The sequence below is a fragment of the Myxine glutinosa genome, unplaced genomic scaffold (assembly GCF_964187855.1).
Source record: "Myxine glutinosa unplaced genomic scaffold, kmMyxGlut1.1 SCAFFOLD_665, whole genome shotgun sequence".
In the NCBI taxonomy this organism is placed as follows: Eukaryota; Metazoa; Chordata; class Myxini; order Myxiniformes; family Myxinidae; genus Myxine; species Myxine glutinosa.
The window spans coordinates 45,158-71,190 of record NW_027616760.1 but is presented as its reverse complement, the minus strand read 5'-3'; the positions used below and the strand labels follow the sequence as shown (position 1 = coordinate 71,190).

At 48.8% G+C, this 26,033-nt stretch overlaps 1 protein-coding gene across 8 annotated transcripts in view; it reads right to left on the bottom strand.

Moving 5' to 3' along the window:
- LOC137432846 (beta-microseminoprotein) overlaps window positions 1–26,033 on the bottom strand; it is a 129,746-nt gene that overhangs the window by 73,548 nt on the left and 30,165 nt on the right. For 3 of the 8 annotated variants that reach the window (XR_013621571.1, XM_068125097.2, XM_078768890.1), the window contains 2 exons: window positions 4,694–4,805; window positions 2,808–3,077 (listed from right to left, as the gene is read on the bottom strand). Coding sequence is in view for 3 of the 8 variants with exons in the window: in XM_068125097.2 (XP_067981198.1) it covers window positions 2,951–3,077; window positions 4,694–4,805 (239 nt within the window). In the remaining 5 variants the exon portion in view is untranslated. Of the gene's footprint in view, window positions 1–2,807; window positions 3,078–4,693; window positions 4,806–6,468; window positions 6,560–15,444; window positions 15,564–26,033 lie in introns of those variants that run through there. The other 5 variants (XR_010985583.2, XR_010985586.2, XR_010985581.2 and 2 more) reach the window with 3 other exon arrangements.

The following is a 26,033-nucleotide window of genomic DNA, read 5'->3' as shown; positions in this document are numbered from 1 at the left end:
ATAATAAAATACCTATTTTGAAATTGCAGCCGAGGCCACTCACGAACGTCATCAGTCCACGATTCCATCTTCTCCGATGAATGTAACAAACAAATATATTTTGTATCGATATTCTTTCGGCAAAGTGAACTGTGACCGGGAACTGCATGTAATCTGAGCAAGCCGAATGAAGCGGACTCCCCCCAGCTATGGCGGCGTCTATAGAGGGCGCCCGTCCATTGAACCCTCCGTCGGATCGGTCTATACCCAGCTACACCACCGTGGTTGCAAAAACAAGAAACTAAAAATTGTCTAAATTAAATAATGACCATGTGTCATCGAGGGTACACTTAGGGATTTCACGTTTCGAGAGCTTGCTATTTCAGGTAGAATTTGATCATGGAGTCGAGGCGAATAATCCGATTCAAGCTGAAAGCCCCAGAGGAGATGAATGGGGACAGAGACGAGGAAACACCTGAGCCAAGCCGAAACAATTTCAAATCGCACGATGCTTGAAAATGATTGGTGGGGAAAAAAAACGGAAAAATCTGCATCACGGTAAAAAAAACGGTCACATGACTATTGGAATGGTGTAGCAGGTGGCGGGACACACTACATATTAAATAAACAGCCGACAATAACATGAATAAGGGATTATGTCACGAGCTAATTGTTAAAAAAACAAAACATGAATTGTTATTTTATAGTCACATGTTTAGAAAGCAGTAGTGCCGTTATTGTCACGGCCGGAAGTGGCGGGTTCATTCCAGGTGTGGGAGGACGTGAGTGAGGAGCGGAGTTTCAGCCGTGATACCATCGAGTTCAACGGTCGTACTATGGCCGATGAGTACTTCTTAAAGCAGTTGATAAACAGTTGACGTTTGCAACCCGAAAGTTTTGCATCATTACTGCATTTATCATTACATCAGTTATAACTGACAGTGTGTATCGTCTGGCATAAACATCGACCATGACATCAGTTGTAACTGACAGTGACAGTGTGTATCGTCCCCGCAGGAAGTGGAATTCTCGTCAATGCTTCTGCAACTACTCCTGTTCTTGTTGGTACATCTTATCGTGTCAGTGGTTCTTCAGTACACGTGATGGCATGGGGCTGCCATGTTTTGCTATTCACGATCACAGAGGTACGACAGCGGTTACGAGAACGACCCTTGGTGGAACCGATATAAGGGGGATGTGACAACTCACGGGATTCCTCCTTGTCTCACAAATACCAGCTCCATCTCAACCATCTCTAAGCCTGAGGCATGTGACAACCTATGGCATTCCTCCATCTGTCTCATGAAGACCAGCTTCATCTCAAGCCTCTCAGAGCCTGAGGCGTGTGACAACCTACCGCATTCCTTCATCTGTCTCACAAATACCAGCAACATCTCAACCATCTCCGAACCGGAGTCATGTGACAACTTAGGCATTCCTCCCTCTGCCTCACAAATATCAGAAACATTTCAACCATCTCTGAGGCTTCGGCAGGTGACACCTCATGGCATTCCTCCATCTGTCTCAAAAATACCAGCTCTATCTCAAGCCTCTCCTAACATGATGCATGTGACAACTCACAGCACTCCTCCATATTCCTCACAAATAGCAGCTTCATTTCAAGCCTCTCCGAGCCTGAGGCGTGTGACAACTTACGGAATTCCTCCATCTTCCTCACAAATACCAGCTCCATCTCAACCATCTCCAAGCCTGAGCCATGTTACAACTCTTGACATTCCTCGGTCTCTCTCAAGAATACCAGTTCCATCTCAAGCATCTCTGAGATTGAGGCATGTGACAAGTACAACTGACGGCATTCCTACATCGGTCGCAGAAATACCAGCTCCATCGCAGCCATCTCTGAGGAGAAGGGATGTGACAACTCACGGCACCCTCAATCTATCTCACAAATACCACCTCCATCTCAACCATCTCAAACCTGAGGCATGTGACAACTTATGGCATTCCTCCATCTGCCTCACAAATACCAGCTCAATCTCAACCATCTCCAAACCTGAGTCATGTAACAACCTATGGCATTCCTCCATCTGCCTCACAAATACCAGCTCCATCTCAACCATCTCCAAGCCCGAGGCATGTGACAACTCATGGCATGCCTCAGTCTCTCTCAAAAATAGCAGTTCCATCTCAACCATCTCCAAACCTGATTCATGTCACAACGTATGGCATTCCTCCATTTGTCTCACAATTACCAGCTCCCTCTCCAATCCTGAGGTGTGTGACAACGTATGGCACTCCTCAATCTGCCTCACAAATACCAACTCCATCTCAACCATCTCCGAGGAGAAGCGATGTGACAACTCATGGCATTGCTCCATCTATCTCACAAATACCAGCTCCATCTCAACCATCTCCAAGCCTGATGCAACCTTTCTCAAAGACTTTCGACTATGAAGATTTTTGAGAAGAGAAGAAAACATAAAACGTTTTCAACTCATTAAAAATAAATAAATAAATCTTCCTTTGCTTGCTGCTTGTTATTGATTCAACCCAAAATAGTGGAAATTATTGCCAGCATCTGGTGGGTGGGGGAGGCAGAGTTGGAAGCAAGTAATGCTCTAGAAAAGTTCATATAAAGCGGTGCCAATATGATTCATACAGCTGCATGAAGAAGTAAATGTATTTTATTTGCCAGATGTGGGGCGAGGTTATGGTTAGTAAAGCTTATAAAGTACTTGATAAGGAACGGCCAGCTTGGGAAGGGATAGCAAGCTGCCTTCTGATGGCACAGACCCTTGGTAACCTCCTTGAAGTTTCTTATCACAGGTAAACAGAGCTTTGTACACGATACAAGATATGAGCCAGGATAGTGTGGATTCGATTTTATTGTTTTCAAAAAAAATTCACAAGCCAGGAAAGTAATCACCAAACTAATTGACTTGGAATCCAGAAATTGTGCTCATTTGAGATGCCATGAGTACATGTGGCGCATCTTCTTCTTCACTGGCGTTCACCCCACGCCAGCAAAAACTGGACACGTGAGCCTCGGATTGCCCTTCACGTGAACCACGTATCTGCAATTCTCTTTATCAAATACGGCCACACATTCCGGAGGGAACTTTTGGGGTGTTGTATACCTATGGATAAGAAACATGATGGGTCATTGGATTGCACCAAAAAACAACGGCATTTCGCTTTCGGCCAGGGGCCACCACATCACTAAATTCGGATTACAAAGATTCCTTAAAAAATAGGCCTAAATCAGAGGCGTAGTTTGACTTCTCTATTTGGGGGGGGGGCGGGGGTGGGCAAGGGGTTAATATTAATATTGGGTAGCTAGGTCTGACGTCCAAAATTACCCTTTATTGGCGCTGAGGAGGCGCCTTTAGCGATTGACTTCCAGCCAGTGTAACGCTAATTCCTGTCACAGGAATTCTGAGATCATATAAGTGGGCGTGGCAGTTCCTGATTGGTTCGTGTTGGGGAACGCCTTCTCGCTGCCGACGTGACGTAAATTCGCGCACGCGCACTGGTGATTGGCGCTGAGGAAGCGCCTCTAGCGAATGACTTCCAGCCAGTGTAACGCTAATTCCTGTCACAGGAATTCTGAGATCATATAAGTGGGCGTGGCAGTTCCTGATTGGTTCGTGTTGGGGAACGCCTTCTCGCTGCCGACGTGACGTAAATTCGCGCACGCGCACTGGTGAAGCTTACTCGATCTTACTCGATCCCATATTACATGTACTTTCATTGCATACAAATTATACTTCCTCCTAGAAATTCCATGCCCGAACCTCAGCGCAATCCAAGAGGATTCACTTGTTTGTGTCGTTACAGTGTACGTGAAATCACAATTACAGTTGACATTCATTATTGTTACTTACGTTTAAGTACGAGATGTTTTTATCTTGATTATAAACTACTGAAAAAATTAAGGTGGGGTCATTGCCCCCCCCCCCCTGCCCCTGCCCCCCCAAACTCCGCCGTTAGCCTAAATGGTCCACATCATACATCATCTTCAAGTAAGGATCTCCTTAAAGATGAGGAAATCCTTCGGAGCAGTTGTTATACAAGGCAACCAATCAGATTTGAGATAGGAAGAGGTGTCCAAAAGCAAGAACACGTGATTTTAAATGACACTTGTTATATTATGCTGCATTGGGAACACGTGCTTCCGGATGAAGGAGGAATAGAATGTTTCTTATGTAAAATACCTTCCATTCACATTGAACATTTTTATTACATCCGCCACCAAAGGTGGGCAGAGGTTCACGCCTTGTTGCATAAATATTAAAGCACCCTTAAGGAATGATTTAAGGATTTAATTATTTCTTTTATTGAGCACATATTTGAACACATTTAAGCGTCTATGAAAAACCCACCGTACAAGGACCCAATGAGCCACCGTACAATGACCCAATGAGCCACCATACAAGGACCTAATGAGCCACCGTACAATGACCCAATGAGCCACCATACAAGGACCCAATGAGCCACCGCACAATGACATCAGTAGACAATGGGCAAACATACGGTCTATGGAATTTGAACATGGGTTCTGGGTTCTCTACATCATGCAACCAGGGAGTTAATATGAAAGAACTAACGGGCCAACTAGTATAAAACATTTGTTTAAATAAAAACAAAAGCACTGCAATGATTATTTATAGATCATACATTCATGTGGAATTATATTCATTAAAACATCATCACAAATATAACTAACGAAATGCATGTAAGGCCTGATACATACATGGAACAGCAGCGGAGTCCAACTTCACTGCAACTGCAACGCATGCAGTCCTCCGATTGCCAAATGCTCCCAATTGGATACCTCAACCCCAACCTCTCACACATTGCCATACCTTGGGATCGGAGTGTCGGGTGGGGTCAAGAGACACGCGTTTGAGAGATCACACACCCTTATTTGCATTACCTTGTGGTTTGGCAGAAATGCATGTTGTGCTCTCAGGAATCAAAATTTTACCTCGTGGTCCCGATCATGCAGGAGGTTATACTTAAACCAGGTGAATACTATTGCGTGTCTACCCTGCAGTGAACACCGCAGGGTGATGGATGGCCAACCGAGCTTTAACTCCGAGGCGTATACTCAACTATGGCGGTAGTGACATGTGTAGGTGTAGTGGAGGGTAGCGAGGTCCTTACCTGCATGGCCAGACGCGATGAGGGTTTTCTGAACCACAAACAAATAAACGTGCAGGACACAGGAATTGAAAATGTAACAAATAATGGTTTAATAAAATTAATGCAATACAATAAATACTAATGACACTAAATTCCTACCCGAGGGACCCTCCATGAGACTCAATTACATGACACAGGGAGAAATAAGCGAATGTAAAAATAAATGTGTGGTGTAGTGCGTTGGCTGATACACCGCCTGGCGTCCTTGACTGGTCCCTGAGTCTCTGCACAGGAAACCACGCCTTGGTGCGAAATCGCGGCCCCCGCCAGCCGCCAACGCGAAGCGAACAGGGCCGAGTTCCTTCCTCATCCTTCCTGCTCGGCTGTACCGAGCGCATACGAAAGCGCATACGGCAGCAAGCGCAACCGCCATGAGCCAACACCGAGAGAGAGAGAGAGAAATGCGTTCGCCTTTCCCACAGCCTGGAATCAGCCCGGAACAGGGAGAGCGAAAATGCGACAAGGACAAGAGAGAGCAATCCACTGGGACCGCTCGTGAGGAAGGCCAGACCAAGAGGGAGAGGGTGCAAATAATAAGCGTGACTGTTTGTAATGAATGTTCGGAACCAAAATAGAGCGGCTAACTGCGACCATGACAGGATGAAAGCCAAGACCACGAGAGCATATATGAGTCCGCCTTCCACGAACACCAGGAACCAAGAGCGAGAGGATAACTGTGACCGCCTGTGCCCAGCCCCAGACAGAAAGAGAGGGAAAAGTGCGTCCGCACGCAATGAAACCCAGCGCAAGAGAGATCGAAAATGGCGGGATGTGTCCTTTTTGTCCCTGGTGCTAGAATGTTCTCTCTGACGTCACCCGTGCTCCAATCAAATTATTCCATCTATGGCTATAGCATTCCTTTCGGGGCGGGGCCTCACGGCCCTTCATGATGCATTTTGAGATGACTCGCCTGGTTGACATCAGTTGTAGTGTTCGGATCCGGTCGGCGATTATGTGGTTTAATTTAGGTGCTGAATTCATGGCAGGTGTTGTAAATGCTTTATAAGAACAAAGGGGAAATTACAGAGGTGACTACATACAGGGAAAATTACCTTTATACTCAAACTAATTAGCCTTGCTCCACCCCTCGCCATGGAGACACATATACACTTATGCAACATCCACTCATGACTTAGTTGCAGGAAGATTTCTTCTTCTTCACGACAGACAGAGCACACTACCCTCCACACCTCTACCTGGACTAAGGGATTTCATTACCTACCCCCCACAAACGTAACAACACTTTACTGTGGTTGTGGGATTAATGAGAGGCAGGAGTGTCAGAGATATATCATTGGAAGTGAGGAAGTGTGGGAATTTCACCGTTTATAAGCTTCAGTGGGGCCCCCGAGCAAAAGCCATTGCACGATGTCAGGAATCCAAGCAGCAACAGGTTGAGAGGAAGCAACACTTTCTGCAGCCAATGGATGAAAGGAATCAATGACTTTTTCCTCCATTTAAGATGTGTTAATGTGCTATCATCTTGAGGAGTGGCTCTGTTAGGCCAACCCTCATCCACAATGGCAATGGCTCAATGGCTCATCCACCTTCAATCCACATCCTACCCCCATCCACATCTACACAACCCTCATCCCGAATGGCTATTCGTCATCCACAATGGCGAACCTTTATCAACAATGACTAACCTTCTTCAACAATGGCTAACCTTGATCCACAATGGCTAACCTTCGTTCACAGTGGCTAACCTTCATCCGCAATGGTGAACCTTTATCCCCAATGGCTAATCTTTATCTACAATGGCTAACCTTCATCAACAATGGCTAACCTGGATCCACAATGGCTAACCTTGATTCACAGTGGCTAACCTTCATCCACAATGGCTAACCTTTATTCACAATGGCTAACCTTCATTCACAATGGCTAACCTTTATTCACAATGGCTAACCTTTATTCGCAAATGGCTAACCTTCATCCACAATGGCTAATCTTTATCTACAATGGCTAACCTTCGTCAATAATGGCTAACCTGGATCCACAATGGCTAACCTTGATTCACAGTGGCTAACCTTCATCCACAATGGTGAACTTTATTCACAATGGCTAACCTTCATCCACAATGGCGAACCTTTATTCATAATGGCTAACCTTCATCCACAATGCCGAACCTTTATCCCCAATGGCTAATCTTTATCTACAATGGCTAACCTTCATCAACAATGGCTAACCTGGATCCACAATGGCTAACCTTGATTCACAGTGGCTAACCTTCATCCACAATGGCTAACCTTTATTCACAATGGCTAACCATCATCCACAATGGCTAACCTTTATTCACAATGGCTAACCTTTATTCACAATGGCTAACCTTTATTCACAATGGCTAACCATCATCCACAATGGCTAACCTTTATTCACAATGGCTAACCTTTATTCACAATGGCTAACCTTTATTCACAATGGCTAACCATAATCCACAATGGCTAACCTTTATTCACAATGGCTAACCTTTATTCACAATGGCTAACCATCATCCACAATGGCTAACCTTTATTCACAATGGCTAACCTTTATTCACAATGGCTAACCTTTATTCACAATGGCTAACCATCATCCACAATGGCTAACCTTTATTCACAATGGCTAACCTTTATTCACAATGGCTAACCATCATCCACAATGGCTAACCTTTATTCACAATGGCTAACCTTTATTCACAATGGCTAACCTTTATTCACAATGGCTAACCATCATCCACAATGGCTAACCTTTATTCACAATGGCTAACCTTCATCCACAATGGCTACTCTTTATCTTCAATGGCTAACCTGGATCCACAATGGCTAACCTGGATCCACAATGGCTAACCTTTATTCACAATGGCTAACCTTTATTGACAATGGCTAACCTTTATTCACAATGGCTAACCTTTAATCACAATGGCTAACCTTTATTCACAATGGCTAACCTTTATTCACAATGGCTAACCTTTATTCACAATGGCTAATCTTTATCCACAATGGCTAATCTTTATCTGCAATGGCTAACCTTCATCAATAATGGCTAACCTGGATCCACAATGGCTAAACTTTATTCACAATGGCTAACCTTCATCCACAATGGCTAACCTTTATTCACAATAGCTAACCTTTATTCACAATGGCTAACCTTCATCCACAATGGCTAACCTTTATTCACAATGGCTAACCTTCATCCACAATGGCTAACCTTTATTCACAATGGCTAACCTTTATTCACAATGGCTAACCTTCATCCACAATGGCTAATCTTTATCTACATTGGCTTACCTTCATCAATAATGGCTAATCTAGATCCACAATGGCTAACCATGATTCACAGTGGCTAACCTTCATCCACAATGGCGAACCTTTATTCACAATGGCTAACCTTCATCCACAATGGCTAACCTTTATTCACAATGGCTAACCTTCATCCACAATGGCTAATCTTGTTCCACAATGGCTAACCTTTATTCACAATGGCTAACCTTCATCAACAATGGCTAATGTTTATCCATAATGGCTAACCTTTATTCACAATGGCTAACCTTCATCCACAATGGCTAATCTTTATCCACAATGGCTAATATTTATCTGCAATGGCTAACCTTCATCAATAATGGCTATCCTGGATCCACAATGGCTAACCTTGATTCACAGCGGCTAACCTTCATCCACAATGGCTAACCTTCATCGACAATGGTTAATCTTCATCAACAATGACGAACCTTCATCCACAATTGCTAACCTTCTTTTTTTTTCTTTTTTCTTTTTTTTTACTGAATCGTGACCACAGCTCGTGAAAGAGCTGACAACCACGAGGGAAAGACAGCACAGGGGGACCACGAGGGAAAGACAGTACAGGGGGAAACATTCATTAAAACACATTCAACAAAAAGACATCCAGGAACACAGCACAGGGGGACCACGAGGGAAAGACAGTACAGGGGGAAACATTCATTTAAACACATTCAACAAAAAGACATCCAGGAACACAGCACAGGGGGACCACGAGGGAAAGACAGTACAGGGGGAAACATTCATTAAAACACATTCAACAAAAAGACATCCAGGAACACAGTACAGGGGGACCACGAGGGAAAGACAGTACAGGGGGAAACATTCATTAAAACACATTCAACAAAAAGACATCCAGGAACACAGCACAGGGGGACCACGAGGGAAAGACAGTACAGGGGGAAACATTCATTAAAACACATTCAACAAAAAGACATCCAGGAACACAGTACAGGGGCACCGCGAGGGAAAGACAGCACAGGGGGACCACGAGGGAAAGACAGTACAGGGGAAAACATTCATTAAAACACATTCAACAAAAAGACATCCAGGAACACAGCACGGGGGGCCCGCGAGGGAAAGACAGCACAGGGGGAAACATTCATTAAAACACATTCAACAAAAAGACATCCAGGAACACAGCACAGGGGGACCGCGAGGGAAAGACAGTACAGGGGGAAACATTCATTAAAACACATTCAACAAAAAGACATCCAGGAACACAGCACAGGGGGACCACGAGGGAAAGACAGTACAGGGGGAAACATTCATTAAAACACATTCAACAAAAAGACATCCAGGAACACAGTACAGGGGCACCGCGAGGGAAAGACAGCACAGGGGGACCACGAGGGAAAGACAGTACAGGGGGAAACATTCATTAAAACACATTCAACAAAAAGACATCCAGGAACACAGCACAGGGGGACCGCGAGGGAAAGACAGTACAGGGGGAAACATTCATTAAAACACATCCAACAAAAAGACATCCAGGAACACAGTACAGGGGCACCGCGAGGGAAAGACAGCACAGGGGGACCACGAGGGAAAGACAGTACAGGGGGAAACATTCATTAAAACACATTCAACAAAAAGACATCCAGGAACACAGCACAGGGGGACCGCGAGGGAAAGACAGCACAGAGGGAAACATTCATTAAAACACATTCAACAAAAAGACATCCAGCAACACAGCACAGGGGGACCGCGAGGGAAAGACAGCACAGGGGGAAACATTCATTAAAACACATTCAACAAAAAGACATCCAGGAACACAGCACAGGGGGACCATGAGGGAAAGACAGCACAGGGGGAAACATTCATTAAAACAAATTCAACAAAAAGACATCCAGGAACACAGCACAGGGGGACCACGAGGGAAAGACAGCACAGGGGGAAACATTCATTAAAACACATTCAACAAAAATACATCCAGGAACACAGCACAGGGGGACCGCGTGGGAAAGACAGCACAGGGGGAAACATTCATTAAAACACATTCAACAAAAAGACATCCAGGAACACAGCACAGGGGGACCACGAGGGAAAGACAGCACAGGGGGAAACATTCATTAAAACACATTCAACAAAAAGACATCCAGGAACACAGCACAGGGGGACCATGAGGGAAAGACAGCACAGGGGGAAACATTCATTAAAACACATTCAACAAAAAGACATCCAGGAACACAGCACAGGGGGACCACGAGGGAAAGACAGCACAGGGGGAAACATTCATTAAAACACATTCAACAAAAAGACATCCAGGAACACAGCACAGGGGGACCACGAGGGAAAGACAGCACAGGGGGAAACATTCATTAAAACACATTCAACAAAAAGACATCCAGGAACACAGCACAGGGGGACCGTGAGGGAAAGACAGTACAGGGGGAAACATTCATTAAAACACATTCAACAAAAAGACATCCAGGAACACAGCACAGGGGGACCACGAGGGAAAGACAGCACAGGGGGAAACATTCATTAAAACACATTCAACAAAAAGACATCCAGGAACACAGCACAGGGGGACCACGAGGGAAAGACAGTACAGGGGGACCACGAGGGAAAGACAGTACAGGGGGAAACGTTCATTAAAACACATTTTAAAAAAAGGCATCCAGGAACACAGCACAGGGGGAAACATTCATTAAAACACATTCAACAAAAAGACATCCAGGAACACAGCACAGGGGGACTGCGAGGGAAAGACAGTACAGGGGGAAACATTCATTAAAACACATTCAACAAAAAGACATCCAGGAACACAGCACAGGGGGACTGCGAGGGAAAGACAGTACAGGGGGAAACATTCATTAAAACACATTCAAAAAAAAGACATCCAGGAACACAGTACAGGGGGAAACATTCATTAAAACACATTCAACAAAAAGACATCCAGGAACACAGCACAGGGGGACCGTGAGGGAAAGACAGTACAGAGGGAAACATTCATTAAAACACATTCAACAAAAAGACATCCAGGAACACAGTACAGGGGGACTGCGAGGGAAAGACAGTACAGAGGGAAACATTCATTAAAACACATTCAACAAAAAGACATCCAGGAACACAGTACAGGGGGACTGCGAGGAAAAGACAGTACAGAGGGAAACATTCATTAAAACACATTCAACAAAAAGACATCCAGGAACACAGTTCAGGGGGACCGTGAGGGAAAGACAGCACAGGGGGAAACATTCATTAAAACACATTCAACAAAAAGACATCCAGGAACACAGCACAGGGGGACCATGAGGGAAAGACAGCACAGGGGGACCACGAGGGAAAGACAGTACAGGGGGAAACATTCATTCAAACACATTCAACAAAAAGACATCCAGGAACACAGTACAGGGGGACCATGAGGGAAAGACAGCACAGGGGGACCGTGAGGGAAAGACAGTACAGGGGGAAACATTCATTAAAACACATTCAACAAAAAGACATCCAGGAACACAGCACAGGGGGACCATGAGGGAAAGACAGCACAGGGGGACCACGAGGGAAAGACAGTACAGGGGGAAACATTCATTCAAACACATTCAACAAAAAGACATCCAGGAACACAGTACAGGGGCACCGTGAGGGAAAGACAGCACAGGGGGACCACGAGGGAAAGACAGTACAGGGGGAAACATTCATTAAAACACATTCAACAAAAAGACATCCAGGAACACAGTACAGGGGGACCGTGAGGAAAAGACAGTACAGAGGGAAACATTCATTAAAACACATTCAACAAAAAGACATCCAGGAACACAGTACAGGGGCACCGTGAGGGAAAGACAGCACAGGGGGACCACGAGGGAAAGACAGTACAGGGGGAAACATTCATTAAAACACATTCAACAAAAAGACATCCAGGAACACAGCACAGGGGCACCGTGAGGGAAAGACAGCACAGGGGGACCACGAGGGAAAGACAGTACAGGGGGAAACATTCATTAAAACACATTCAACAAAAAGACATCCAGGAACACAGTACAGGGGGACCGTGAGGGAAAGACAGTACAGAGGGAAACATTCATTAAAACACATTCAACAAAAAGACATCCAGGAACACAGTACAGGGGCACCGTGAGGGAAAGACAGCACAGGGGGACCACGAGGGAAAGACAGTACAGGGGGAAACATTCATTAAAACACATTCAACAAAAAGACATCCAGGAACACAGCACAGGGGGACCGCGAGGGAAAGACAGTACAGGGGGAAACATTCATTAAAACACATTCAACAAAAAGACATCCAGGAACACAGCACAGGGGGACCGCGAGGGAAAGACAGTACAGGGGGAAACATTCATTAAAACACATTCAACAAAAAGACATCCAGGAACACAGCACAGGGGGACCGCGAGGGAAAGACAGTACAGGGGGAAACATTCATTTAAACACATTCAACAAAAAGACATCCAGGAACACAGCACAGGGGGACCACGAGGGAAAGACAGTACAGGGGGAAACATTCATTAAAACACATTCAACAAAAAGACATCCAGGAACACAGCACAGGGGGAAACATTCATTAAAACACATTCAACAAAAAGACATCCAGGAACACAGCACAGGGGGACAGTGAGGGAAAGACAGTACAGAGGGAAACATTCATTAAAACACATTCAACAAAAAGACTTCCAGGAACACAGCACAGGGGGACCACGAGGGAAAGACAGTACAGGGGGAAACATTCATTAAAACACATTCAACAAAAAGACATCCAGGAACACAGCACAGGGGGACCACGAGGGAAAGACAGTACAGGGGGAAACATTCATTAAAACACATTCAACAAAAAGACATCCAGGAACACAGTACAGGGGGACTGCGAGGGAAAGACAGTACAGGGGGAAACATTCATTAAAACACATTCAACAAAAAGACATCCAGGAACACAGCACAGGGGGACCACGAGGGAAAGACAGCACAGGGGGAAACATTCATTAAAACACATTCAACAAAAAGACATCCAGGAACACAGCACAGGGGGACCACGAGGGAAAGACAGTACAGGGGGAAACATTCATTAAAACACATTCAACAAAAAGACATCCAGGAACACAGCACAGGGGGACCGCGAGGGAAAGACAGTACAGGGGGAAACATTCATTAAAACACATTCAACAAAAAGACATCCAGGAACACAGCACAGGGGGACCGCGAGGGAAAGACAGCACAGGGGGAAACATTCATTAAAACACATTCAACAAAAAGACATCCAGGAACACAGCACGGGGGACCCGCGAGGGAAAGACAGTACAGGGGGAAACATTCATTAAAACACATTCAACAAAAAGACATCCAGGAACACAGCACAGGGGGACCACGAGGGAAAGACAGCACAGGGGGAAACATTCATTAAAACACATTCAACAAAAAGACATCCAGGAACACAGCACAGGGGGACCACGAGGGAAAGACAGTACAGGGGGAAACATTCATTAAAACACATTCAACAAAAAGACATCCAGGAACACAGTACAGGGGGACTGCGAGGGAAAGACAGTACAGGGGGAAACATTCATTAAAACACATTCAACAAAAAGACATCCAGGAACACAGCACAGGGGGACCACGAGGGAAAGACAGCACAGGGGGAAACATTCATTAAAACACATTCAACAAAAAGACATCCAGGAACACAGCACAGGGGGACCACGAGGGAAAGACAGTACAGGGGGAAACATTCATTAAAACACATTCAACAAAAAGACATCCAGGAACACAGCACAGGGGGACCGCGAGGGAAAGACAGTACAGGGGGAAACATTCATTAAAACACATTCAACAAAAAGACATCCAGGAACACAGCACAGGGGGACCGCGAGGGAAAGACAGCACAGGGGGAAACATTCATTAAAACACATTCAACAAAAAGACATCCAGGAACACAGCACGGGGGGCCCGCGAGGGAAAGACAGTACAGGGGGAAACATTCATTAAAACACATTCAACAAAAAGACATCCAGGAACACAGCACAGGGGGACCACGAGGGAAAGACAGCACAGGGGGAAACATTCATTAAAACACATTCAACAAAAAGACATCCAGGAACACAGCACAGGGGGACCACGAGGGAAAGACAGCACAGGGGGAAACATTCATTAAAACACATACAACAAAAAGACATCCAGGAACACAGTACAGGGGGACCGCGAGGGAAAGACAGTACAGGGGGAAACATTCATTAAAACACATTCAACAAAAAGACATCCAGGAACACAGTACAGGGGGACCGTGAGGGAAAGACAGCACAGGGGGAAACATTCATTAAAACACATTCAACAAAAAGACATCCAGGAACACAGTACAGGGGGACCACGAGGGAAAGACAGTACAGGGGGAAACGTTCATTAAAACACATTCAACAAAAAGACATCCAGGAACACAGCACAGGGGGACCGCAAGGGAAAGACAGTACAGGGGGAAACGTTCATTAAAACACATTCAACAAAAATACATCCAGGAACACAGCACAGGGGGACCACGAGGGAAAGACAGCACAGGGGGAAACGTTCATTAAAACACATTCAACAAAAAGACATCCAGGAACACAGCACAGGGGGACCACGAGGGAAAGACAGCACAGGGGGACCGTGAGGGAAAGACAGTTCCCTTCATCCACAATCGGTCGTTTTTTCCTTGAGAGAAGAGTTGTTACTCTCTCATAATCTTAACACATGGCTCTGTTAGGCTGACCCTCGTCTACAATGACTTGAAAGGCATGTATGACCTTCCATTGAAACAGAGAGGGGAGGTGACATTGTGGTGAGATGAAAAATGAGGTGATGTTGAATCGGACGATTGTTATGTGGTTGTGTCCTGTGAACAAGTAACTATATGTCATGATGCGATTCCACCTTTTAGGTTTTGTACTTTACGGTGAACTGGTTCACAAATCCACAATGTGACGATGTTATCTTTTGCAGATGAGGTAAGAAATGTGACATCTGCTGAAGCATTGCCGTGTCCTATTATGACGACATAATGCGAGGGAATGAAATTAGGTCCTGAATTTACCTGCGACAGGTCAGGAGAAGTCAGCAGTCTTTAATGTGAATTGCAAGGACAGTTGTAGACAAAGGACAAATATATTTAGTGGATGGAAAGTTGCGTTTCAGCATAATGGGCCATCGGTTCTGATAAAAACACGAAACAGACCAACCCAAAGTTTGATGTGGCTCTGCTCTACTACAGTGTGGTAGTGTGGTGTTTATAGGAAGAGATGCAAGTCTCTAAGGTGATAATCGCCATTAAAATGGCTGTTAAGTCCATAAAGCCGGCCATACACTGAAGCTATATGTCCGTTTGAATCCCAAGGAATTTTTCTCACTGTTGTCAGTTAATTTCAGGTTCACCTATTAATCAAGTGTGTGTCACATGGGAATCGGCCCTTAAATAACCGAAATCACTCCGTAATCAATGCTGAATTGCCCATGTTTTACTCACTGTTGAAATTGCAGGAGATTTACCAGAACACTGACATCATGCAGGTCCATTAAAAAAACATTTGACACCCTGTCGCTTTATACGATTTAGCAGAGTTAGCTGATTCTCGAACATAAAAAAAGAAATTCAAACAATTTAAAACTAGAACGGTACTCAGTAGAGAGCATACCTCCGCCTCGTTGGCCATATCACTCAATGGTGAAGAATCACTTTAAAAAAAAATCATATCCGAATCCATATTCATATCTTCACCAAAATCGAATCTGTTTGTCCTTTTCAGACACCCAACCTGTCCACCAGGTTTCGTCCAAATCCGTCCACAACGTTTTCAGATATCCTCCGAAGTATATTTTTTAGCCCCCTCTCTCAATGGTGAAGAAGCAGTTAAAAAATTAAATAATCCTCATATCCGAATCCATATTCAGATCTTCACCAAAATCTAATTTATTTGTCCTTGTCACACACACAACGGGTCCACCAAGTTTCGTCCAAATCCGTCCACAACTTTTTGAGATGTCCTGCTGTGTATCGTTTTTGGCCCTATCTCCCAATGGTGAAAAATCACTTTAAAAATTATTTACCAAAATCTAATCATTGCGTCCTTGTCACATGCGCTACGTCTCTGCCAAATTTCGTCCGAATCCGTCCACAACCTTTTGAGATATTTTGTTCACAAACAAACAAACAGACAAACAGACAGAGGTGAAAACATAACCTCCATCCGTCTTTGGTGGCGGAGGTAATGATGTCGATGCATTGAACAGAAAATCTTTCGCATTAATTTGTCAGTTTAGATGAGGACCTCTAATTGACGACCTCCAAGTTTCCCAATCAGGTGTATCTGCTCTTCAAGTGGCCAAATGCCAAATTCATAGATATATCAAAAATGATGTGAATGTGAAGTCTTTAAAGGACGACAAATGACTCACCATAATTCCGCGTTTTGGGCGCTCCACCAGTTAATGGAAGTAAAACTTGCGTTGCACTGGTTCACAATGTACCAAATTCAGCCTTTTAAACAGGTTTAATATCCCCTCCCCTTACAATTTGACTTTTCAACCAGATCGATGTTCTTCATCCTTACGGCGTTTACACGAATTCCACCCATGTGTAATCGAGATAAGAGAACAGAACATTCTATTATTATCTCGAGAATTATTGGCGCTGAGGAAGCGCCTTTAGCGATTGACTTCCAGCCAGTGTAACGCTAATTCCTGTCACAGGAATTCGGAGATCATATAAGTGGGCGTGGCAGTTCCTGATTGGTTCGTGTTGGGGAACGCCTTCTCGCTGCCGACGTGACGTAAATTCGCGCACGCGCACTGGTGAAGCTTACTCGATCTTACTCGATCCCATATTACATGTACTTTCATTGCATACAAATTATACTTCCTCCTAGAAATTCCAAGCCCGAACCTCAGCGCAATCCAAGAGGATTCACTTGTTATCAGAAGAATTATATTATTAAATATATTATTATCAGAACATTCTATTAGAACATTATCTCGAGAACAGAACGAGATAAGAGGCACACATTGCACACGGGGTGAGGTCAAATACCCCATCATTACCCTCGCCCGAGGAGAGAGCATTGCACTTGGGTCCGTTTGTCAATTTGCCCGCACAGAACGTAAACATATCTATTTATTATAAACTATTGAAATGATTATTATGTAGCGGTTACCGCTGGATGTACATAATCGCCTTGCACCGGCCAGAACACGGCCAGACGCGCCTCTCCCGGGCATGCCCGGACTCACTGTTCCCGGGCACGCCCGAACCTCCCGGGCACGCCCGGTCTCGTCTTTCCCGGGCATGCCCGCTCTCGCCTTTCCAGGGCTCGCCCAGAGCGTCCGGGCATGCCCACTATCGCCTTTCCAGGGCTCGCCCAGAGCGTCCGGGCATGCCCGCTATCGCCTTTCCAGGGCTCGCCCAGAGCGTCCGGGCATGCCCGCTATCGCCTTTCCAGGGCTCGCCCAGAGCGTCCGGGCATGCCCGCTATCGCCTTTCCAGTGCTCGCCCAGAGCGCCCGGGCACGCCCAGCCTCGACTTGCCAGGCCACAGCCAAACACGCCCTGGCAGGTCCAGACTCGCCTTTCCAAGGCTCGCCCTTGATACCCGGGCATGCCCGGTATAGCTTTTGCCGGGCAAACTTCCCGACATAAATGTGTATATATATTGTTGCCCGAAAAACGGGCTGGTCAGAATACCTGAGCTGTTTTGTTTCAATAAAGCAACTCGGACGAATTCCGTCTTTGGTCGCGTCAATTCTTTCGACTCATGTTGGAGCGCAGTTCCTTCATTGGTGACCTACCGACATGGATACGGCAGTGACGCTTAAACTGCCTACCTTCTGGGAGGCTCACGCGGCTGTTTGGTTCGCCCAGGCGGACTCCCAGTTTGCCCTGCGAGGCATCACCGCGGACGACGACACCCGCTTCCACCATGTTGTGGCGGCGCTCGGTTCCACCACCGCGGCCCGCGCCTTGAGCCTCCTCCAGCACCCGCCGGCTGCTGACAAATACGACGCGCTGAAGACGCTCCTCCTCGACGCTTTCGCCCTCTCACCGGCAGCACGCGCACGGCGCCTGCTTGACCTGCCCGAGCTCGGCGACACGCGCCCGTCCGAGCGCATGGACTATATGCTCTCGTTGCTCGGCGAGCACTCTCCGGCATTCCTGTTGTGGGAGCTGTTCCTCCGTCAGCTGCCTAACCCGGTACGCTTCGCCCTGGCTGGCACGTTGATCACGGATTCCCGCGCCCTCGCCAGGGAAGCCGATAAGATCTCCTCGGCGGGCCAGCACATCGGCGCGGTTACCTGGAGCCTGCTGCCGTCCGAGGCGACGCCCACCACGCCCGAGCTCCCTGCGCGGTTGGAGGCCGAACTGCCGGTGCAACTGGCAGCCGCCACGCCGCACCGCCCGCTTCCGACACGACGGCCGGGGCCTCCACCTGACCGGGCGTGGTGTTATTACCATGCCAGGTTCGGACACAAGGCTCGGACGTGCCGGCCCCCGTGCACTTTCGGCAGGTCGAGAAACGGCCGGGCCAGCGTTCATTCCCAGCCATGAGCGCCGGCCACTCGGGCAACTTGCTGTTTATTCGGGACAAAGCGTCTGGACGGCATTTCCTGTGCGACACCGGCGCCCAACTGAGCGTCATACCTGCCTCCGAGCAGGACAGGCTGGACGCAGTTTGCGGCCCCTCTTTGGTCGCTGCTAATGGCTCGGCCATACGCACTTTCGGCCCACGCGTCGTCACCCTCTGCTTCGGCAGCCAGCGCTTTCAATGGACTTTTGTTACCGCCAGCGTCCCCATGGCTTTGCTGGGCGCCGACTTCCTCTGCGCGCACGGGCTGCTGGTCGACGTCGCCTTGTCCACGCCGAGACCTTCAGCTCCCTGGCGTGCACAATGAGCAGCTCCGCGCCGACCGAACTGGCGTGCGCCCTCCCGGCAACGAACGAGTTCGCTCGCCTGCTCGTGGAATTCCCGGCCCTCACGCGGCCGACGTTTTCGGCCGTCGCGGTGCGGCACGGGATCGAGCACCACATACCCACTACGGGCCCGCCGGTCTACGCCAGGGCCCGCCGCCTCGACCCAGCCAAGCTCGCCGTGGCAAAGGCCGAATTCGACGCGTTGGAGCACCTCGGCATCGTGCGGCGCTCCGATAGCGCGTGGGCCTCGCCACTGCACATCGTGCCAAAGCCGGGGGGTGGATGGCGCCCGTGTGGCGACTACCGCCGTCTCAATGACGCTACCACCCCCGACAGGTACCCGATCCCGCATATTCAGGACTTTTCCGCCCGTTTGGCGGGACGGGTCATCTTTTCGAAAATTGACCTGATACGGGGCTACCACCAGGTACCTGTCCGGGCGGCCGACGTCCCGAAGACGGCCGTCATCACGCCGTTCGGCCTGTTCGAATTTTTGCGGATGCCGTTTGGCCTCAAAAACGCGGCCCAGGCGTTCCAGCGCTTGATGGACGGCGTGCTGCGCGACCTGCCGTTTCTTTTCGTCTATCTGGACGACATCCTCGTCGCCAGCACGTCCCGCGCCGAGCACCTCCTCCACCTCCGAACACTGTTCGGTCACCTCAGCGAGCACGGCTTAATTGTCAACCCGGTCAAATGCCACTTCGGCGCGACGACCGTTGACTTTTTGGCCCACCGCATCACCAAGACCGGGGCCGTGCCGCTGCCGACCAAGGTCGAGGCCATCACCACGTTCCCGCATCCCCGTTCCATCAAGGCCCTCCAAGAGTTCCTCGGCATGGTGAAATTTTTATCACCGATTCGTGCCCCGCGCTGCTCAGCTCATGCGGCCCCTTTACGAGGCCCTCCGGGGCAAGCCGGCCAAGCATGACATTGTTTGGTCCGCGGCCATGGGCGCGGCCTTCGCCAGTGCCAAACGGGCCCTCGCCGACGCAACGCTGCTGGCTCACCCGGTGCTCAACGCGCCCATCGCCCTCACTACGGACGCCTCCAACTACGCGGTGGGCGCCGTCCATGAGCAATGGGTGGACGGGGTTTGGCAGCCACTCGCTTTTTTCAGCCGGCAACTCCGGCCGAACGAGTTAAACTACAGCACGTTCGACCGCGAGCTGCTCGGGCTATTCCTGGCCGTTCGCCATTTCCGACACCTCCTGGAGGGCCGCCCGTTCACGGCTTTCGTCGACCACAAGCCGTTGGTCTACGCAATGGCTTAGGTCACGGAGCCGTGGTCGGCCCGCCAGCAGCGCCACCTCTCCGCCGTGTCGGAGTTCACCACGGACATCCAGCACGTCGCCGGCAAAGACAACGCCGTGGCCGACTGCCTTTCGCGGGCCAGCGCGAACGCGGTCCACCTCGGCGTGGACTTCACGCTCATGGCGGCCGACCAGACCACCGACGCCTCGGTGCAGGCACTCCGCGTGGCGGACACGGGCCTCCGCCTGGTCGACATCCCCTTCGCGGGCACCGTCCTGCTCTGCGACGTCTCCCAGGGCCAGCCTCGCCCCATCGTGCCCGTTTCCTGGCAGCGCCGCATCTTCGCCTCCATCCACGGCCTTTCTCACCCGGGCCGGAAAGCTTCTCAGAAGCTGGTGTCGGCGCGTTTCGTCTGGCACGGCCTTCGACGAAACATCCGCGACTGGGCCAACGCCTGTACGGCCTGCCAGCGAGCCAAGGGCCACCGCCACACCCAGGCCCCGCTGGCACCTTTCGCCGTGCCTGAACGGCGTTTCGACCACGTCCACGTGGACCTGGTGGGTCCCCTGCCCCCCTCGCGGGGGTTCACCCACCTGCTCACCATGGTGGACAGGACCACCAGGTGGCCGGAGGCCGTGCCCCTCACCTCCACCACCACCGCCAACGTGGCGCAGGCGTTCATCGCCACCTGGGTCGCGCGCTTCGGCGCACCAGCGGACATCTCGTCCGACCGCGGCCCACAGTTCACGTCTGAGCTTTGGGGCGCAGTCGCCCGTTCGTTGGGGGTCACGCTGCACTGCACCACGGCCTACCACCCCCAAGCCAATGGGTTGTGCGAGCGGTTTCACCGCTCCATGAAGGCCGCACTCATGGCCGGCCTTCAGGACGACGGTTGGGCCGACCGGCTGCCGTGGGTCCTTTTGGGCCTTCGCACGGCCCCCAAGGAAGACCTCCAGGCATCCGCCGCCGAGCTCGTCTACGGCCAGCCACTCCGCGTCCCGGGCGAATTCGTGCCTGACGCTACCAGTCCCTGGTCCGCCGCTCGCCAGCACTCGGACCTCCAGGAGGCCGCCCGACGATTTGCCCCCGTGCCGACGTCCCGCCACGGTGGCCCCCAGTCCTACGTCCCCCCGGCGCTTCGCACAGCGGAGTACGTCTTTGTGCGTCATGACGTGCACCGGGGGCCACTCCGGCCGCCGTACGACGGGCCCTTCCGGGTCCTGCGACGGGGCGACAAGTCTTTCATCGTCGACTTCGGCGGCCGGCCGGACAGGATTTCTGTGGACCGCCTCAAACCGGCGCACATGGACGTCGACCGGCCACCACGGTTGGCCCTTCCTCCGCGGCGAGGCCGCCCCCCCGTCCACAGTTCCCCCCGCTCGACCACCCACCACCACGTCAGACCCCTCCCCACGACCCTCCAGGGGTTGCTTCGGCCGGGTCATCCGGACCCCCCTTAAATTGACCCTGCCGGTGCAGGTCGATTCTGGAGGGGCGTGTGTAGCGGTTACCGCTGGATGTACATAATCGCCTTGCACCGGCCAGAACACGGCCAGATGCGCCTCTCCCGGGCATGCCCGGACTCACTGTTCCCGGGCACGCCTGAACCTCCCGGGCACGCCCGGTCTCGTCTTTCCCGGGCATGCCCGCTCTCGCCTTTCCAGGGCTCGCCCAGAGCGTCCGGGCATGCCCGCTATCGCCTTTCCAGGGCTCGCCCAGAGCGTCCGGGCATGCCCGCTATCGCCTTTCCAGGGCTCGCCCAGAGCGTCCGGGCATGCCCGCTATCGCCTTTCCAGGGCTCGCCCAGAGCGTCCGGGCATGCCCACTATCGCCTTTCCAGTGCTCGCCCAGAGCGCCCGGGCACGCCCAGCCTCGACTTGCCAGGCCGCAGGCAAACACGCCCGGGCAGGTCCAGACTCGCCTTTCCAAGGCTCGCCCTTGATACCCGGGCATGCCCGGTATAGCTTTTGCCGGGCAAACTTCCCGACATAAATGTGTATATATATTGTTGCCCGAAAAACGGGCTGGTCAGAATACCTGAGCTGTTTTGTTTCAATAAAGCAACTCGGACGAATTCCGTCTTTGGTCGCGTCAATTCTTTCGACTCGCGTTGGAGCGCAGTTCCTTCAATTATACTTAACGATAATGGTTTTGATAGTGATAGGCCTACATAACGATAAAGGAATGGTGTTGGTTTGTGTACAGCCTGTCGCTGCTGGTTGCATAATTTTCTGGGGGCGTGGCTGTGACGCTGATGCAATGCCTTCGATTACCATGAATTCCATCGTGACGGAATCACCATGTGCACTAATTTTAAACATATAAGGTAATTATCTTGAATGCTAAGAAGAGCAGAGAGAATTCAATTAAATGTATTGAACCAGAACTGTCACATGGCTACAGACGAGTACGACTCTCAGTGAGGCTTACCCCGGTTAACAAAATTTGTTACCCAGAATAGTCTTGTGACGGAATCACACTTTGTGGACATGGTAAACAGACTAATGAGATTTGATATAAAAACTCTGCTCTGTTAGTGAACACAAGGTCTAGAAAAAAAATTCTGACGTCAACAATAGTACTGCTTTCCTATCGCAGTCTTATTGGTAATGCAATGCAGAAACTGCAAACTATAGGTGGCAGACCAGGTAATGTGACGGAATCACACGTGCGCTTGTGACATGTTAACACAGCTGAAATAACAAAGTATCCAAAATAGGATACCATAATAGGATACCATAATAGGATACCATAATAGGATACCATAATCTCCACCACCATAATTACAACCACGAGCACCATAATCCCCACCACCATAATCCACACCACCACCATTGCCATAATCCCCACCACAATAATCCCCACCACCACCATAATCCCCACCACCATAATCCCCACCACCACCATAATCCCCACCACCATAATCCACACCACCACCATTGCCATAATCCCCACCACCACCATAATCCCCACCACCACCATAATCCTCACCACCATAATCCCCACCACCACCATAATCCCCACCACCATAATCCACACCACCACCATTGCCATAATCCCCACCACCACCATAATCCCCACCACCACCATAATCCTCACCACCATAATCCCCACCACCACCATAATCCCCACCACCATAATCCACACCACCACCATTGCCATAATCCCCACCACCACCATAATCCCCACCACCATAATCCACATCTCCATAAGTTAGCGTTTCTTTTTGTTTATAACCAAAACCTACGAGATATATGGCACAATAAAATCAGCACAAGGAGTATAAATTAACTGATTTATTTTTTTACACGTGGGTGACGATTTTCATGGAATTCATGTTACAGTCCGCTCTCATTTTACCGACCTCGGAAGGTTTGTATGCCGAGTCAACCAACCTGGTGTTAATTCAACAGCTGACAGCGACTCAAACTCAGGACCTTAAAATCTCAAGCCAGCCACCTTAACCTTTAAGCCAACACCTGGCTTTATGGTAATGATAACGGTACATACCGATAATGGTAATCATAATGGTACAGTCATGGCCAAAAATATTGGCACCCTTGCATTTTTTTCAAATAACTCACTGGTTATTTTTTAAAAATTCTCTAAAAATAAGTTTAAATTGACGAAAGTATTTGGTCTCCATGATTCTTTATTTCACTGTTAATATTACAGAACCTTTGTTTTTGATTCAGAACTTCATATAGGCCTATCCTTTAAAATCAGAAAAGAAAAAGAAATGGCAGTGACAAAATTATTTGCACTCTCGACTTGATATTTGGTAGCACAGCCTTTGGCCAAAATAACTGCAGTGAAACGCTTCATGTAGCCATGAATGAGCTTCCTACACCTCTCTACTGGCAGTTTGACCCACTCTTCTTGTGCAAACTGCTCCAGTTCTCCCAGTTTTGAAGGGTGCCTTCTCCCAACTGCTGTTTTCAGATCTCCCCAAAGGGTGGTCAATGGGATTTAGATCTGGACTCATTGCTGGCCACTTCAGAACAGTCCAGCGTTTTGTCTTGAACAATTCCTTGGTGCTTTTTGAAGTGTGTTTGTGGTCATTGTCCTGCTGCAAGACCCATGACCTTCGACGGAGACCCAGCTTTCTGACACTGGGTTGAAGATTGCGCTCCAGAATGCCTTGGTCATCTCCTGATTTTGTGATGCCATGCACACATTCAAGGCACCGAGTGCCAGAGGCAGCACAGCAACCCCACAACATCACTGAACCTCCTCCATGTTTGACTGTAGGGAAGGTGTTCTCTTCTTTGAAGGCTTCATTTTGTTTTCTGTAAACATAGAGATGATATGCTTTACCAAAAAGCACTAATTTGGTCTCATCTGTCCACAGGCCATTCTCCCAGAAAGATTTTGGCTTGTTCAGGTGTGTTTTGGCAAACTCGAGTCGGGCTTTATTGGCGCTGAGGAAGCGCCTTTAGCGATTGACTTCCAGCCAGTGTAACGCTAATTCCTGTCACAGGAATTCGGAGATCATATAAGTGGGCGTGGCAGTTCCTGATTGGTTCGTGTTGGGGAACGCCTTCTCGCTGCCGACGTGACGTAAATTCGCGCACGCGCACTGGTGATTGGCGCTGAGGAAGCGCCTTTAGCGATTGACTTCCAGCCAGTGTAACGCTAATTCCTGTCACAGGAATTCGGAGATCATATAAGTGGGCGTGGCAGTTCCTGATTGGTTCGTGTTGGGGAACGCCTTCTCGCTGCCGACGTGACGTAAATTCGCGCACGCGCACTGGTGAAGCTTACTCGATCTTACTCGATCTTACTCGATCCCATATTACATGTACTTTCATTGCATACAAATTATACTTCCTCCTAGAAATTCCAAGCCCGAACCTCAGTGCAATCCAAGAGGATTCACTTGTTATGTCTCTCTCTCTCTCAGCAGTGGGGTCCTCCTGGTTCTCCTGCCATAGAACCCCCCTTCATTGAGTTGGCGACGAATGGTGCGAGTTGAAACTGTCGTACCTTGTGTCTGAAGGTCAGCTTGAATCTGTTTGGCAGTTGATCGTGGTGCTTTCTCCACTATTCGAACATTATACTTCATTAGAAACCACACATGTGAAGTGTCAGTAAAGCGAGCTCTGCAGGAAATTGAGGCAACGCTGCGAATACATGGGCTCAGATGTTCAGGGTTAGGTTTACGTGATCCAGGCCCATTAGTGAGCTATGAGCACCAAATAAATGCTATGCAAGAAGCAGCTGAAGCTGATGAGTGGATTAGCAGCTTGAATCCTACACAGAGAAATGTGCTTAATCGAATAATCCTTGGGATAGCTGGTGAAGATGCGGAGCACAGACTCTTATGCAGACCTGGTGGATCTGAGAAGATGTATTTATACAATATGTTGATGAGGTTTCCGAGAGGAAGAAGCCAGACTGTCCTTCCCTTCACTACAACAGGAATCACAGCTGATTTTCTAAAGGGACCTACAACAGCTTATCACGTCCCGGGGT